Consider the following 19261-nt stretch of genomic DNA (forward strand, 5'->3'; position numbering starts at 1 on the left):
AATGCTAAATTCAATGTGGAAAGCTTGATATTTGAAGATTGAAACATATTATTAACATCATCAGGTGCAAGAAAAAAAGGACTATCTATATAAGCATGAGGTTAGTCGCTTCAAGAAGTTTGGGACTTAGCTTTGATATGCTTATTGAAGGATAGGACACATGCTAGTAAAATATAGAATCAAGTTAGAAGTTATGAGTATATAAATTGTTTTGTATATTATCTTCAAGTATTCACTGTGAATAAAAAGAGTTCAACCCATAGTGACACCTTGATATTCGAATATTTGGAATGAGTAATATACTAATGTGAAATTCAATCGTCACGATATTTCATTTATGCCTCAATTTGTTGTTTTTTATGTTTTACTTTAAGTAAATCAAGATTATACTTAAAGGGAACTGATTCATACACAACAGTTTTTTGCCATACACAAAATTTTATGCATTATATAGTTATACAACACAACATTTTAAAGCGCCAATTGTGTACGGATCAACTCCCATACTTAAATATGGGATGATTGTTGGTGATTTGTGTCACCAATCTTATTTAAGTTTAATGGGATTAACTTGTTTGATCACTATTGCCTTGATGAATATTAAACAAGTTACGGTGGTGTGGAATGCACATTTTGTTTAAGTTTATGTTGGTTGTAAGTACATTGTTATTTAGGGGTAAAGCCCCTGAACCGACCGGGGGGGGGGGGGGTAGATGCAACGCCCCTGGAAGCGGGGTCCAAGAGTTGGTAACCCATGGCGGGTTCCAAAAGGCATAGCTCTTGACTAGGTCGAATTTGAGAATATAGACTCAGTTCTATGATCCTAATTCTAGATTTGGTTTTAAGGTAGTTAGTGATAGTTTTCAGACAAGAAGTTATTTTCATGTAACTATCATTTGGTAGTTTTTAGACAGGAAGTTATATCTTTTTAATTGGTCAATTTCGGATTAGATTGTTGCACAACACACAAGATATAACTTCATTTCATTCTTTGTTCTTGAATACTTAGTTTTATCCGATTATGTAACTACCCAATTTTCAAGTCCAAAAATTTCATTTTTGTCTAGCTGACTCATAAAACACTCATAAGAAAATACTGTGAAATCATATCATTTCATAAAACAATGTATCATGTATGAAAACCCAAGTCATAAAAGTGGTAACATGTCAGAGTACAATCCCAGAATATCCATAGTGCGAAAAAACAAAGAGTGTGTGTATGATGTGCCGCTACCGCGCCAGCTCCTTCCCCTTCGCTGAAGAGGTACCTGAAACCAAAACTGTAAACTATAAGCACGAAGCTTAGTGAGTTCCCCCATCGTACCACATACCATACAATCACATAGCATACATATTGTCGGGCAATTCTGGGGTGCCCGACCTACCCGGTACGACCATTCTGGGGTGCCAACCTACCCGTACGGCCATTCTGGGGTGCTGACCTACCCATGCGGCCATTTTGGGGTGCCTTCCTATCCATGTCAAGCCATTCTGGGGTGCTGACCTACCCGTCGGTCCTAACAACCGACCCTCGGAGACTATTCCAGCCCCTACTGCTACTATCACATATATCATAACATAAACATACTATCAGACATATCTGGGGTGTCCGAACTACCCTTCGGTCCTAACAACCGAACTTGGGGACTATTCCCTTCATACTACCACTATCACATATAACGTATCATGCCAGCATATAAACATATCATCACATACTATCAGACATATATGGGGTGTCTGACCTACCCTTCAGTCCTAACAACCAAACTCTACTACTATCTCATATAACATATCATTCCAGCATATAACATATCAGGTAGTAGCAAACCTAGATGATATCACAAAGACAATCATCTAATCATACAACTCCTACTGGTGGGCCGGCATTGTGGCCGTAGACCCACCGCTATTGGAAGGTAACTCACCTCGTACGAGTAGCTGCTGATAATATGTGCGGGAAACCTCTGCCTGCTGCTGCTCCGGAAATCCTCCACCTACAATCCCCACAGAACACTCAGTCAGAAACTGATATGTACTCTTAGGGTAAAATGACTATTTTACCCCCAACCAAGTCCAAGTCAAAGTCAACATCCAGCTGACCCGACTCGCTGCGTTAGGCCGCCAACTCGTCAAGTCCCTTTCCTTTACTTGTCCTTATCCACGACTCGACTCGTCGAGTTTGGCAACGACTCGACGAGTTCCCCTCCTTTATGAACATCAATGAACCTTCTTCCGACTCGCCGAGTCGGATGAACACTCGTCGAGTTCACCTTCATCTGATGAACAAGTCCTGACCTTGACTCGCCGAGTTGTATGAACAACTTGTCGAGTTCATCTTTAAACATAAGAAGATTGCCTTGGACTCGTCGATTCTGTTCTAGCACTCGTCGAGTCCCATGAACTCCAGGTCTAAAACTAAGTCCAATGCGTTGGGTCACTCTTTCTGTCCTACTACAACCCTTCTAATCACCCAACTGAGTTCTTTGACCCTCAAAAGATATGGGACTCAAAGCCTTGGACTCGTCGAGTCCCAAGAACGGACTCGCCGATTAGATAACGTCCATGCTCTATTTCCTCGATTTTCTGATGTACATCCTTTGACCAAATGATAGATCCAAGCCCCTAAGCTCGATCTAGCACGTAAAGTTTCGAACCTTACGTGCATGAATGAGACTTTTAAGCCAAAAAGGCTCTAAAATGACTCTTATGTTGCATGGGACCTTCCTTGGGTGCAAAAGCAACCCAAATCTGCTTTATGACTCCTTCCAAGACTTAAATCTGAAGTCTTGACCCCCAACCATGTTTGCAATCATGGTTGGTCACCTCATTCGGCTTAAAAAGCCCTAAATCTTCCCCAAAAAGGGATCTAACAAATGAACAAGAAAGTTACAGACTTTATACCTTTCAAGGACTGGAAATGATGCACCAAACTCGAATCCTCCAGTCTCCTCTTGATCCTTCTATGCTCTTCCTTCTTCCTTGAGGTCAAAAACCCACAAAAATCACTCAAGAGCCTTAGATCTTGCACCAAAACACTTAGGGTTTACTAGGGAGGGTTTGTAGGAGCATAAAGGGTCGATGGAGGCTATATAAGGTTGTTTAAATAGGGTGCAAACCCTCATATTAGGGTTTTGCCCAGTCAGAGCCTACTCGTCAAGTCCGGGACCCGACTCGACGAGTCCATCACTTAAATCCCGCATCTCATCCCGCTTTTACTCGGCGAGTTGGACCTTCAACTCGCCGAGTCCCAGGCCAAAAATGAAAAATTACTTAAATAAGATACATACCAAGAATCAGGTGCTACACCTGACTGGGTCGAATTTGAGAATATAGACTCAGTTCTATGATCCTAATTCTAGATTTGGTTTTAAGGTAGTTAGTGACAGTTTTCAGACAAGAAGTTATTTTCATGTAACTATCATTTGGTAGTTTTTAGGCAGGAAGTTATATCTTGTTAATTGGTCAATTTCGGATTAGATTGTTGCACAACACACAAGATATAACTTCATTTCATTCTTTGTTCTTGAATACTTTGTTTTATCCGATTAAGTATTTTTGATTGTACCATTGAAATGCTTTAATCTAAAGTGTAATTCACGAATCTAAGTAATCGAAGCATTCTTAGGTTTTTTTGTACACATGGAGTCCTTATAACCGACTACTCCAAGTAAAGTTGAGGAAAATAAATTAATAGGGTAATATAGTTCTCAGTTTGTATACATTTAGTCCTTAATGTTTTTTGTTGCAAAATAGGTCTTTGTTATTTCCGTGCACATTCAGTTCGTATGACCAGTTATTTTTTTTAGATTTTGCTCACGACATCCTATGTGGTACAATCATTTTTTTAAACGGAAAATCTTACTTACTCCTAAAGTACTCCTTAAATCCACATGTGTCCACAACGGGACTTGAACCCTCAACCTCAAGGAAGGAGAGTAAGACCGAATACCGTTGGGCTGGAAGTCCTTTGGTATGTGGTGCAATCATTAATAAGATGTTCTCATATGTGGCTCGTAACTCACTTATATGAATAACGTAATTCATGAACCATCAAATAATATTGGTGCCTAGTGTTCTCCAAGTAGAAGATGTCTTCGACTTCGGTTTTAGCTATCTTCATAGTAGAAAACGATATTCTTTGTGATTGCTTCTTCCCAACTCGAATTTTCACTTCCAAGACAAAAGAACACACTGACAAAAAGTTTAAAGTCTTCCCAAATTCCCTAGTATGTCGATTTTGACCATTTTTCTACAAATGGGTTTTTTGTTCATTTCAAATTGACATTCTTTCTTACCTATTTAAAAAAAATATTTTTATTAAAGAAACCCGATAAATGTGAAAATTTTGGCATTAGGTTGATATGTCATAGTGAACCACATATGACAATCATTAAAAAAAGTGTTCTCATACACGGCTATCTTCATGTATTCCTGATTTTATGTTGTCCCCAACAGTCCACCACCGTAGCAAATAAAATTATCTTCATGTATTCCTAAAAATATATCCCTGAATTGTTTTGTGTTTTTAAAATGTGTGCACAATCATGTTAAAAATTTGGTAATGGAATCTATGCAATCAAATAATGGTATTATAGCATAAATAACAATATACTTTCATGTCATTATCACAGTTAAATGATGAATCTGTTAATTGAAGTTATTTTTAATTTGTTTACATTCGTTAATGTTTTTTTGCTTAAAAACGATATTGTGTTAGCAACAGAGTATTTGTTGTTTCATTTTTATCAACCGATCTTATATTGATTGATTAGGATGATTTTCAATTCCTTTAATTTTTTTTCGGAATTTTCTTAAATAGAGATAAATGGTCTACTTAAATCCATTATTTATAATGTCAATCCTTTTTGCAAAACTTTTTAAAGTACATTGTTATAATATGATTCTTTACACTATATCCGTTATAACAATATAATTTTCAGAGTACATTGCTATAATACGATTCTTTGAAAGTACATTGATATAATACTAATACGTCAAAACAAAATCTGGAATGATATTAGCGTAATTGATGGATTAAAAACATATAATCCAAAGTTTTAGTGATTATCTCCCAAAAGTAAGTTGTGTAATTTGCTTTTGCGTATTAATTTTATACAACCATCAAAAGCTTCAAGATTTTCAATTTCATACTTGAATGGTTTTAGAAAAAAAAAATGGGAATGAAGATTATGTTTCATAAACTGGTTCAAATTGCTCAAGAACAACTGGACTCTGATACCACATGTTGATTATTTTTAGTAATTAATTATCCTATACTCTTGCTTATCAATTTGAACATAGATTCATCATGAATATGAGAGAATAAGATGCGTACTTAAATGATTAAATTCCACATGAATGCTTGAAGAAGAAGATGAAAGCATTTGATTCATGTTATGATGTCATAATTTGATGGAGATTTACACAAGGAGTTGATTGGTGTTCTATGAGATTTCTTCAAGAACTGAAGAGAATCCCGTATTCATTTTGCTGGGTTGTTGTTGACATCTAATGGAAGATGAGTTTGCACTTTGCACCCCCTTATATAAGAAAGTTATTCGGTTACTTCAATCAAGTAAACTTTATGAAATATAAGATATCAATTATGTCATATTAGCATAGTTACTATCATAATACGTAAATATAGTAACAACTAAAATAATTTTACAAAAATGATCCTAAGGCCACATATAAATCGAAATATTCCAACAAAATAAATCAAAAATATATTAAAAATTAAATGTATACAAATTAGGAACTATATTACCATATTAAGTCATTTTTTTCCGATTTGATATGAAGTAGCTAATTATAAAGACTAAAGGGTGTTTGTCATTGCTTCTAAAATGACTTTTGAACTTTCAACTTTTTCAAAGAGTAAAAAATGTCTAAAAAATGTTTGGTGAGTATAAAAGTTATTTTTAAAACAATTTTTTGACAAGAACAAAAAATGATTTTTCAAAAGCCATGAAATCATTTTTTTTTTTTTGTTACTTTTGGTTTTTGTCACTTAAAAGCCTTAAAAATCAAGCAAAACACATTTTAAAAACTTCTTTTAGAAAAAGTTCTTTTATAAAAAAAATCATTTTATAAAAAAGACTTTAAGTTTAAAAAGTAATCTTAAACACACCCTAAATATATATAAAAAATAATAACTAAATATATACAGAACAAAAACTATATTACATTATTAAGTTTTTTTTACTTCTAAAGACATTATCATATAATCGGATTAGATACTTTTATTTCGAACGAAACTGTAACCAATGTTAAGTAGATGGACTTGATTGTAATTGAATAATTATAATTAATCTAAAATTGAAAAAAAAAAAACAAATCTAGGAACTTTTTGTGTTTTGAACTTTTGATGATTGATGACCCAATCTCGTGACTGTTGGTTTTCATTTATTCAATTAAATTTTGGGTCCACTTCTTAGCTGTTTTTCACCTAAAGTCCTTAAAATTTGTATCCTTTAACTCTTTTTTCTCTTACGCATCACACGTTTGTAACCTATGCATTACATTATGCACATACCCTCCGGCCTCCACCATTGAACCTGCAATGAGTTAAAAGAAAGGGCCGTTATCATGATAAATGGGGTACAATTTATGATGCATAATGTACATATTTGAGTGCTTAATGGGTCCAGCCAAACAATCTAAGTCCAACTTCATTATCATGTATCCTCCCATGCTTGTTTTGCGTATTGGGTTTAAAATAAGAGAAACAAGTTCTTTGATTATTTAGAAGATATAATAAACTTCCTAGTGCTTTTATATTTTACAAATAATATATTATTAAAAAGAACATAATTGATATCCATGTTTTTTTTTTATCTCTTTGTATTTATTGGGACAAAGATATTTGTATTTTTCGGAGGAGAATATATGTTTGTTTGTAAAGTAGAGGGCAATGACTAAAGATATTTTGAAGTATAGTTGGGTGTCCCATTAAATTCAATTATGGTTCTATTTCTTTTTATTTTTCAAGCATAGAAATGTTTTTTTTTTCAATTGTATATTTGTCTTCTATAAATTAAAGTCATATGTAATTGCTATAAATGTGAAAATCTTGTGCTCTAGATTTCTGTAGTTTCATGTAAAAATATCTAAATATAGTGGATAGAGCTTTGGCTAGATTACTTGCACATGCACATGTGAGGAAATTAACTTCCATTGGATTATTAACTTTATTTTCCATGATTCAAACTTTAATTATATGATTACAAACAATAATCAAACATAACATAAAGAAAAAGTCAAATTTGATTTGACTAACATTTAATTTTTTCCTTCTTTGTACCATTGTATAATAATATCTAGAATTGATAATTTGTTATATACATAAAAGGTAATCATTAACTTTAACCAATCAATTAATTAAAGCTTTAAACAAAAAGTCATATCAATTTCTTTGAACATGAATTAAGACCACAAGATGTGATGATATTAAACTAAACCCCATGTCTCAATATTTTTCTTTATACTTAAAAAAAATCTAAAAAATCAAAATTATGAACCTAAAAAAATCTATGAAAAAAAAAAAAAAAACTTTAACTTTTTCTCCCATGGTCCCCCAACTTTCATCAATCTCATCCTCCCCCCTTCACTTTAGCATTTAACATATCACCATATGTAAGTACAACATTAAATGCATATAGTACACTGGTAATGCATGCCATTATTCAATTATCAATCAATCTCTCGCATTGGGTCCAGCACATGCCTTCAAAACGGGGCTCCATATCCATTGTACCAAGAACTTTCTACCTCTTCTACCATTCATATTAAACGTACGACCCGACCCGTCTTTCATCACATCCCCAATGTACCCGCCACCACCACCCGACCCGTATAACCCCTCACACAAATCACCGATCTCTGTCGGCGCCGTCGGATCTTCCCCGGCGTACCAAGCATTCACCAACGGATTCGACGACAGCTCCGCCAGCTCGTGTCCGATCACACTGATCATCCCGTCAACTCCGACGTCGCCATTGGGTGGAGACAATGCACCCGGGCCGCCGCCCTGCATATACGCCGGAACGGCAAACGGGTAAGCACAAACCTCCGGGCATTGTTTGCCGGAGTTCCCCACCCATGCGTAAGGTAAAGTGTAGCCTACTTTCGATGGGAATGTGAAGTAGTGGAACCCACAAACGGCCCGACAGAAATCCTCAACGGTGACGTCGACGGAAGTCAAGACGAGGTAAATCCCGTTCTTGTGATCAACCGGAAACGGAGCTGATCGTACGGATGAAGCAATGACATCTTGGATTGTCAAACGAGTGAGGTGTGTTCCATGAGTGTACTTACGATCAGAATATTCTCCGGCGATGAGGATGGAGCGGGAGATGTTGGCGTTGGTTTGATCGGTGTAGAGTGAAACCGTCTGCCACCAGTCAGAGACGGAAGGATGCGGGGCTGCACGGCGTTTGGTGGTGGAGATAGATAGAAGGAAGTCTTTGATCAACAACATCTGGGTAGGGGCCCACTTTCCATACCATATGAGGTAAATGCTGATCGGAGAAGAAAGAACAGGACCCATATGGTATCGGAGGTTGACAAGCTCCGACGAACCTTCAAACTTCTTGGAAGTGGTGAGGGTTTTAGGTGGAAGCTTTGGGTTATGAAAGGTGTAACCTTTATCATTTGAATGCTGCTGATTTGTATTAAGTGTCTGTACAGTTGCAGCAGAAGCAACAATGGCAGATAGTGTGATGAAGAAGATGAAGAAGCTGAGGGGTAAAAGAGACATTTTGAATGAGGATATTGTGGACTATGGAGTGGGGATACAACGAAGGAATGGAGATAGAGAGGTATATAAAGAGTGGAGAGTGAAATGGGCTGGTGACAGCTTTCAATAATGTTGTGGCCAATCTCTTTTCTTTTTCAGAATCATATGAATACAATAGAACCAGTCTCGTTAAATTGCGTTATTTATGCTAAAAAGTGATTCTGTAAAATTATCTACTTTATAAACTTTTATATATACGAATATTAAAATCTACTTATATGTTTTCTATAAAAAGATTACATTGATTTTGAAGAACATATACAATATTATTCTCATTCCTAACTCATTGGTATCTTCACTTTGTACTTGAAGATAAATAACATAACATGCTTTCCATAAATTTCATTTATACCAGGCAAGAATTGTACATATTGTACATGATGAATTACATGGTTATGATCATGTGTGTTGTTCGGCTATGGAAGGTTTAATGATGGTCTTTCGGAAAAGGGGATGTTAGATATGTCATATATATATGAGAGGAAAGCATGTGCATGAGTGTTGGTGTTGGTGTATCATGTATGCTATATGATATTTTCGTACTCCATTTGGCCCGAGCCATGTCGGTTTACATGAAAGATGTGTACAACAAATAATTGCTAGAGAACAAAACAACTTTAAGGTTATGCTTAAAAAAAGATTATCACTCCGCTACTTCCTTTGGTGTTTGTGGCCATTGATAACTACGGTAATCTTGGCTGGAAGGACAAGTTGTGTGAAAACAATTAATTGTCTTGATTTTATGCTTAGCTATAATGTGATGGGATAAATGTGACGGCTAATTGATATTATCATCCCTTAACTACATACAATTAATTAGAGGAATAATCTTGCTATCAGGGCCAGTCCAGACGGTGGGCAACCCGAGCGACCGTCCAAGGCCCATGTCTCCTGGTGGCCCAAAATTTATGGGTTATGTTATCATCCCTTAACTACATACAATTAATTAGAGGAATAATCTTGCTATCAGGGCCAGTCCAGACGGTGGGCAACCCGAGCGACCGTCCAGGGCCCATGTCTCCTGGTGGCCCAAAATTTATGGGTTATGTAGTATATATATATATATATATATATATATATATATATATATATATATATATATATATATATATTACCTAAAAGATTTTTAGAACCTAAAGTTGGTTCAAACTCAAACTAACTCAAAAAATAAACAATTTAGTTTGTTTGTTATTGCTAATTGAACGTGTTCATAATGAAGAATAAATTATATGTTTTTTAAATCTTTATTATATTTGTCTTTAAGAGACCTTTTTTTCGCTCTGGGCCCCATATACGTTTGGACTGATCCTGCTTCCTATCTAATAAAAGAATGAATTTTATCGCACATGGCATCTTATCAGCCTAAAAATTATCAATGTGAAATACCGAAATTGCCCTTATGCTCCATGAATCCCATAAAATAGCAATCGGAAAATCTACAACAAATCATCAAAGGCAATCGCTATAAATCAGGAAACATATTTTCTTTGAATTTGAATCGATTTCCTCATCGTCCTTTCTCTCTCACATCTCTTACACTCTGAAAGAAGATGTTGTGTATTTGACAAATCGAGCTCTAACTCATACGATGTTGGTGGCAGTGCAATACACATTGCATCCAAGGTTGTGGAAATCGATATCGTCGTCGCTTGTTGTAACACCCTGTTCGGAAAAGCATACATTTATGGATCCAAAAGTCAAGGCTAGGGGCATTTTGGTCTTTTATGGGTTTGAGTTTTATTCAAGAAGGTTTCAAGCGGGGGTGTGTTGTTAGAAGTGTAGGGCTTCTCGCCACCTTTCCGTAGACATAAAGTTCATCGGAAACGGATCTAGAATGAAGGAGTGATGACACTTTGAAGATTTTGGCAATAATGGCCCTTATGGATAAAAGTTCGCATGGAAGGCCATGCATGCATTTTTGGAACACGCGTGGGTACACCCAGCGTAAGTTGGGTTATGCCCAGCGTAGTGGAGCAAATGATCGCGGGTGCTGAGAGGCGTACGCCCAGCGTACGCTCAGAGCCTTAAAACCTTATTTTTAGGGTGTGTCATTATATAAAGAACATAATGGCTCCAACCCTAGCCTCCTTATCAGCCTCCCCAACTTCAGAGAAACCCTAGAACGCCACAACCCTTCATTTTGTGAGATCTTGACCTTGGGAAGCTTAGTTTGGTGGTTTAAAGCTTGGAAGAGAAAAGAAGAAGAGTGGCAAGGAGGAACCGTGGAGGCCAGAGCTTATAGATCTGAGATAACATCATCTTCTGGAACACTTTGAAGGTATAAAGCTCATAACTTTACTTAAGGGTGCTTAGATCTAGTATGGTTTAGTGTTTGGTCCAAAGGTGAAAGCTTTATGGCTTAAATCCGATTTCCAGACCAAGGGTTGCCTCCCTTGGTGCTAAATGACTCCCTAGAACAGAAAGTTGATATCTTGATGGTCCAAATGAGTCCATGCATGAGTTATGACCTTTTTCCATGGAAATAGATTATGGTTTTTGGAGTTGGAGCTTATGTGAGTCATGGAAGCCATAAAGTAAGCAACTTTATGGTTTAAGACATGAAATAAGACCTGGATCTAAGTTTGTAGCCTCTGAATCGGAGCATTAAGCACTTAATGGAAAGATGGCTTAACAGGATACTACGCTGAGTGTACGTGTAGGTACGCTAAGCGTACATTGGAGTACGCCCCGCTAACGCTGCCAGACGTTTATAGAAATGCCTCGATGAACTTTGGAACATATATATATATATATATATATATATATATATATATATATATATATATATAAGGTTTCCCCTTTACACTACTAGAAAATGGACTTTCAGCGACGAACTTCATCCCTAGCTAAATCAGCAACGAATTTCCAATGGATCAATGACATAAAGTATTTGAAGTGAACGCATTTAACTTGTTAAATGGTCAAATGTGTACAAAAAAGTTTCCTAAATGTGAAAAAAATTTATTTTTAAAATTTTTTTTAAGACTTTTTATAATTTATTACAATATTTTTTTCTTATATGTTTTTTTAATACAATGTTTTAAACTTCACTTATAATATTTTAATATTTTTTATACTTTCATATAATTTTCATACAACTATTTTTTTTAACTTCAAACACTACATACTCCCTAAAATACTCATTTTGTCTCTAATAGACTTGAACCTTTAAACTTTGGCTGATGGACATCTTTCCACAAACACATGATACCGTTAGGCTACAAGCTATTTGATACATAAACTGTTTTTAAACCAAATATTTTCTAAATGTTTTAAACATTTCTTACAAGTTTTAATTTTTTTTTTTACGTTCTAATACAATTTTTTTATAATTTTCATATAACTTTTTCTAAACTTTCTTTTACAACATTTTTAAAATGTTTCAAAATTTTTGTATAACAGTTTCATACTTTTATCACATTTTAAAATACTTTCGTTAAATACAAGTTTAGAATGTTGTATTAAAAAGTTTATAAAATTCTAATTAAAAAGTATAAAAAAAATTGTAATAATTTTAAATCATTTACATTATAAAGATATTTTTGTTTTTTATTTGCTACGTAATATGTTCTTTTATTTTTTTAAAAGGCCCTACATACTAATTGTTATATATATATATATATATATATATATATATATATATATATATATATATATAACAATTTTTTTAAAAGGCCCTACACACACACACACACATATATATATATATATATATATATATATATATATATATATATATAACTTATTAACTTTATTCTTAGTACTATTTACATTAAAAATATTTCATATCCTTAAAAACAAAAGAAAAAAAATATAAGATCCTATATAAAATATTTCAAAATATATATATATATATATATATATATATATATATATATATATATATATATATATGTATTAATTGAAAAGAAAAGTTTAGAATTGATCAGTCATTAACTAATATTTATGATAGTAAATTTTTGCTAAAAATAAATTAGTAGAAAATTGTTTTGTCAAATCAAAAGTCTATAAATGAAATAAATAATCAATTATTATGAATGCTTTAAAAATAAGGTTTTGAACAAATAATACAAAAAAATATGAAAAATAAAATCTCTATTAAAAGTGGGGAAAATGACTTATCAGGGTAATTAACTTTTTGTTTTGTTCGTATTAGGTATTTTTTGTTTTTTACACATTTGAACATTTAACTATTTAAATATGTTCATATGTTATCATTGTCACTTGAGATAACCAGTGAAAATAGTAATATGTGAACACATTTAACAAGTTAAATAATCAAATATGTAGAAAAAAATTATCTAAATATGAAAAAAAGAAAATATGATTACACTGATAAATCTTTTTCCAAAAAGAAAAGTATGTGTTGTCAAGGTGGGGTAGGTGATCCATATTATTTAAATTAATAGTAAACAATACTATAAATAATAAAATAATAAAATAAAAATATTATTATTGACAAATGGACAAAACAGTTAGAGTGAATTACACGAATCGTCATCCGTACAGGTGTCGAACATACTATGTTTAGTCCTTAATTTTTTTTAAAATTAATTCGGGTCGTCTCTGTATTGTTTTTTTTTTCTCACGGGTCGTCCCTAAATACATAAAATGATTATTTTGTCCATAATAATATTTTTTTTTAATTTTGCTATTGTAAGGTCAAACCTTGAAATATGATGATGTTTGAAATTAATCTTTCAGCATCAGCGCATATCTCAGCATCAGCATCAGCATTTCAATAGCTCAGTGTATATAGCTTTATTCAGTGCATTGTAACAGATCTTGTATTTATCTTGTTTCCATAGTTAGTGTATATTAGTTTGCTTTATATCCCTGATTTGTAGGGATCTTCTAGAATAGTATTATATATTCTTTTGTATCGGTTTGTGTAGGTGACACGCCTTTTACAAACCCTAATAGCCGCTTTGTGCAAACGATAATCTCTTTGTGAGATTATCATTCTTAGTGAAAGTTTTTCTTCGTGAAACCTTATTGTTCTTATTTACAGTCATTGTTTGATAAATAGATTGGTCTAAAGTCTTTTTAATTGGTATCAGAGCAGGTTTCTTTTATCAAACAAATGGCTTCATCTTCTTCTTCGTCAAACTCATCAAATCATCCTTCCGCTAAAATTCCTCCTTTTGATGAAACAAATTTTGCTATGTGGAAAATAAAGGCTCTATATGCTTTAGAGTCAGTAGATGAAGATATGTTGGACATCGTCGAAAAGGGTCCATATGTTCCGATGTATCAGCCTCTGAAAAACAACGTTCCTGATGGTGCTATGAAGAAAACACCTAGAGAAAACTGGACAGCAGATGACAAAAGAAAAAATGGTCTAGATGTTCGTGCTCGGGCTGCAATCAGTTATGCTTTGCCATACAATATCTTTGGACTGGTCCAAAATTGCATCTCAGCAAAGGAGATGATGGATACACTGACTGTATCTTTTGAAGGCACTGAAGAAGTCAAGGCCACTCAAATAAATGATCTAAATCGAAGGTATGAACATTTTTTTGCAAAGAAAGGTGAAACTCTGACTCAAACCTTTAATAGGTTTAATACTCTTGTTAATGATCTGCGGAGACTAGATCAGTTGAAGCATCGAACTGTTCTAGTGCAGAAGTTTTTGGACTCTCTGGGTGCAGGTTGGGAGAACCATGTTGATGTGCTGAAAAACAGTGAGAAGATCAACACTATGGACTTACAAAGTCTCTATGGAAACCTACGTTACTATGAGGAATCCAAGCTTCAGAGAAAGGAACTGATGAAGGATTCTCAGCGTGAATCATCTGTAGCTTTATTCTCAAACAAAAAGCAAATTTCAGAGTCAGACACTGAAAACCATTCAGACACTGATTCATCTAAAAGTGACACTGATGATCTCGAAAAGTTTGTGGCTAGTGCGCCCTTGATTGTAAAGACTTTTGAGAAATCAGGCCGAAACTTCTCAAAGTTTTAGAAGAAGATGGGTGGAAAATTTTCAAAAAGATCAGACGCTGATAAAAAGCATGGTACTGATAAGAAAGGGAAAGCCCAGTGCTTTAACTGTGGGAGCACTGATCATTTTGCAAAAGAATGCAAACAAAGAACCCAAAGCTCGGATGAATACTGGAAGCAGAAGTACAACAAGCTGGTTGAGAAACTGAAAGCAGAGAGCTTGGATCATAAAGTTCTTGTTGCTGAAGAAGAAAAATGGAAGACTGATGAGGAGTCATCAGATGATGAAGTTAAATGTCTGATGGTCAAGATAGAAGACACTGATAATTGTGAAAATAGCACAAGTACATTTGATGCTGACATGTCTGATGCAGTTGAAAATTCCAGGAAGCACAACACTGACTCTCCTTCAATGTATCAGGTTAAAAACTTTGTTTACTACTCAATAAATGAAAAAATCAAAATGTTTGAGTATTTGGGTGTCCTTAATTCTAAGAAGAATCAAACAATAAGGGATTTGCAAAATCAACTTGATCTTCTTGAAACTGAAATATCCATGAAAAATAACATTATTGATTCCACTCAGGAAAATCTTAGAATCACTAGTTTGTCAAACTCATCTTTGTCTGCTGAAATTGATAATGTTAAAGATCTGTTGATCAAAGAACAAACTGTGCTCCAAATTTGGGCAAAATCTCACAAAAATGCTAATTATATTATTTCTGCTCAAATTCCACATGTGAAAAAATTCTTGGGGGTAATTTTGCAGAAGCTGAAAAGGTTTTTAAATCACAAGAAAAAGAATCTGAATTTTATTCCATGAATGAAGTGAAAAACAATTTCAAAAACAAGTTTGTCAGTAACTCTTTTATTAATCAGAGTCTAATTGATGAATACTGTGTTACTAACTCTAATGGTGTCACTGAGTGCGATGTTGAAATTACCGGAATTGATCCAACCTCTTACCCCGCACATCTTGTGAGACCAACTCCTCTCTCTGAGAATATTATTGCCTTCCCTATCTCAAATAGAGTGTTTCACGCTGTTCATGAACAACTTAAACATTTTCCTGATTGCAATGCTTCTGTGAACATGTCCAAATCAGATACTGATGTCAGCTCCGCATCTGTCACTGATCATATTTTATCTGCCACTGAATTCAGTTGTGATTCAATGATAAACAAAGGGACTCAAAGTTCACTTGGTGAATCTTACAAGTCTAAATGTGTTAAGTCTAGAAATATGCTCACCAAGAAGAACTTTGGTACTAGAGTTTGTTACAGATGTGGTGATACCTCTCATAAGATCAGTGAATGCTCATTTGATGAAACATCTTTAAGAGCTGATAACATTAAAGTTAGAAATGAAAAATGGACTCTTAAGTCAAATTCTTTAAACTGTCTTCCTAAAGAGTGTTATAACTTATTATCAAATAACTTTGTGAATGACCCATCTTCGAATGGGTCGGTGTGTTCTAACTAGTTTCTCAGCACTGCAAGGTCAGGAACATCTTTGGTACTTAGATAGTGGATGCTCAAGACATATGACAGGATCCAAGTCTCTCCTGGAAGATTATGTAAAGAAAACTGGTCCTGCAGTAACATACGGAGACAATGGAAAAGGGATTCACCAAAGGATATGAAAATATCAAGTGCAATAACGTGGTTTTTCAAAACGTTTCATATGTAAAGGGCCTCAAACACAATCTTATCTCCATCAGCCAATTATGTGATGTTGATTATGAAGTTCACTTTACAAAGAAGGAAGGAAGAGTTGTCAACACTGACAAGAACATCGTACTTTCAGCAAGTAGAAAAGATGATATATATGCTCTTGATATGTTCTCAAGTGACAAGGCGCTGATGCAATGTTTCTTTACAAAGTCTCAAACCAATCTCAGCTGGATTTGGCACAAAAGGTTCTCTCATTTGAACTTTAAGAATCTATCCAAAATATCCAATCAAGATCTAGTTAGAGGTCTCCCAAAATTCAATGTTGTAAAAGACAAGATGTGCTCAACGTGTGAACAAGGAAAACAAACCAAGTCATCATTCAAATCCAAGTCATGTTCTAGCATATTTGTTCCTCTTCATTTACTACACATGGACTTGTTTGGACCTATTCCTGTTCGTTCTCAAGGAGGAAATAAGTATACTCTAGTGGTTTTGGATGAGTTCACTCGATTTACATGGGTGGTTTTCCTGAAGAAGAAGAGTCATGCTGCACAGGAAATTATCTCACTGATTCGTAAAAATGAGACACTGACGGGTCTCAAAGTTAAGCAGCTAAGAAGTGATCATGGCACTGAGTTCCGGAATTCAACTCTTGAAGAATTTTGTGATCATAAAGGCATTGGGCAAAACTTCTCAGCTCCTGTACATCGAGATCACCCTGTTGATCAAATTATTGGGAATCTTCATGATGGTGTCCGAACCAGATCTCGTGTATCTAATAATTTCTGTATGTATGTTAACTTTGTTTCAATGATCTTACCTGACAAGATACACTCAGCTCTTCAAGACGCTGACTGGATTAAAGCCATGCAAGATGAGCTGAATGAGTTTGAAAGGCACAAGGTTTGGACTCTTGTTCCCAGACCATCAGGAAAGACCATCACGGGAACACGTTGGGTCTATCGCAACAAGGTTGATAAAGATGGCATCATTATTCGCAACAAAGCAAGGCTTGTTGCTCAAGGGTTCACTCAAATCGAATCCATCGACTATGGGGAAACCTTTGCTCCAGTTGCTCGCATTGAAGCAATCAGACTGTTTCTCGCATACGCATCCTACATGAATTTCATTGTTTATCAGATGAATGTGAAGACAGCATTCCTTCATGGAGTGTTAGAAGAAGATACGAGGAGCAATTGACAACACTTTCTTCATCAAAAACAAAGGCTCAGACATGATTCTTGTTCAAATTTATGTCGATGACATCATATTTGGCTCTCCAAATGAGAAGTTGAGCAAGGAATTTGCAGAGATCATGTCTCAAAGGTTCGAAATGAGCATGATGGGGAAGATGACCTTTTTCTTAGGTCTTGAAGTTCAGAAACAAAGATCAGGTATCTCTATTTGCCAAAGTAAATATATTTCTGACTTGCTCGTTAAGTATTCTCTCAGTGACTGCAAACCAGCCTCTACTCCTGTGTCCAAGACTGATAAAATGCACGCTGATCCAACTGGCACTGATGTCAATCACTCTCTTTATCGAGGAATGATTGGATCTCTTCTGTATCTCATTGCAAGTCGTCCTGATATCATGTTTGGAACCATTCTCTGTGCTCGATTCCAAGCTAATCCAAAGGAGTCTCGTCTCATGGCCGTCAAACATATTTTTCGATACTTGAAGGGGACTTAGAACTTAGCACTATGGTATCCTCACGACTCAGCATTTGAACTTTTTGGATACACTGATTCAGACTATGCAGGATGCAACTTAGACAAAAAGAGTACGTCAGGTGGATGTCATTTCCTTGGAAATCGTCTCATCAGCTGGTCTAGCAAAAAGCAAACATCAGTAGCCATCTCGACTGCAGAAGCTGAGTATGTTGCTGCTGGAAGATGTTGTGCTCAACTCTTATGGATTCAAAATCAGCTTCTAGATTATGGGATCAAGTTCTCCAAGACTCCCATATACTGTGATAACACCAGTGCCATTCAGATCACACAAAACCCTGTTTAGCACTCAAAGACAAAGCATATCGAAATCAGACATCACTTCATTAGAGATAATGTTGAGAAGGGTAAGGTTGTTCTTGAACATGTCAATACTTCAGAACAACTAGCTGATATCTTCACCAAGGCACTGGATTCTCAAACAACTGCTTACATTATTGGAGAACTTGGAATGATCTCTCTGTAATTTATTTTGCTAATGTTTGCTATTGTCTTATAAGCTGATGTCCTTTTTGCTGATGATCACATGCTGATGATTTTTTTACACTGAGTCCTTGGTTTGATCTCTTATCTCTCTCTCTCTCTCTCTCTCTCTCTTCAAATCTTCTAAACTAAAGTTGAATGATTCACTGTATTGAACCATACACTGATAACAACTTGAAACTCTTTGCCGATGGTTAGATCAAAGCACCAAGATCTATCACACGCAACTATCTCTTCTTACCAATCTTTCACTGATTCTGTGATTCAGTGTGACAAAACACGCCCTGATGAGAGTCCAACAGGCTTTGCCGATGGTTAGACCAAAACACCACGGTCTATCACACGCAACAATCCTCTCTTTACCTTCTTCTCACTCAGTGTCTAATGATTCAGTAAGACGAACCACTCACTGATAAAGACACAACACTCTGTGCCGATGGTTAGATAATCTAACTAGTATCTATCACACGCACCAACCTCCTTGCTAGCCTTAATCAAGCAAGTTGTACATTGAATTGACGGAGAACCATCGTCAGCATGTAACTTTTGTGACACTAATCTCAACTGGGATATGATCACTCAAAGGTTGGGACTCGATCAACTCTTATTCTGCGTCAGTGTATGACCCCAGGATGGA

General features: G+C 35.2%; 1 protein-coding gene across 1 annotated transcript; it reads right to left on the reverse strand.

The window, feature by feature from the left end:
• Positions 1-7380: 7380 nt before the first annotated feature.
• EXL5 (EXORDIUM like 5) lies at positions 7381-8843 on the reverse strand. The gene has a single exon (XM_079016599.1). The coding sequence runs from the start codon at positions 8756-8758 to the stop codon at positions 7697-7699; it is 1062 nt and encodes a 353-aa protein (XP_078872725.1). The 5' UTR covers positions 8759-8843; the 3' UTR covers positions 7381-7696.
• Positions 8844-19261: the final 10418 nt, after the last annotated feature.

This window comes from Lactuca serriola, chromosome 8 (assembly GCF_051521515.1).
Source record: "Lactuca serriola cultivar US96UC23 chromosome 8, Lser_US96UC23_V15, whole genome shotgun sequence".
NCBI classification, from domain to species: Eukaryota; Viridiplantae; Streptophyta; class Magnoliopsida; order Asterales; family Asteraceae; genus Lactuca; species Lactuca serriola.

Coding starts and splice junctions, on each gene's coding strand:
- EXL5 (XM_079016599.1), bottom strand. CDS start 8,758: ATGTCTCTTTTACCCCTCAGCTTCTTCATCTTCTTCATCACACTATCT.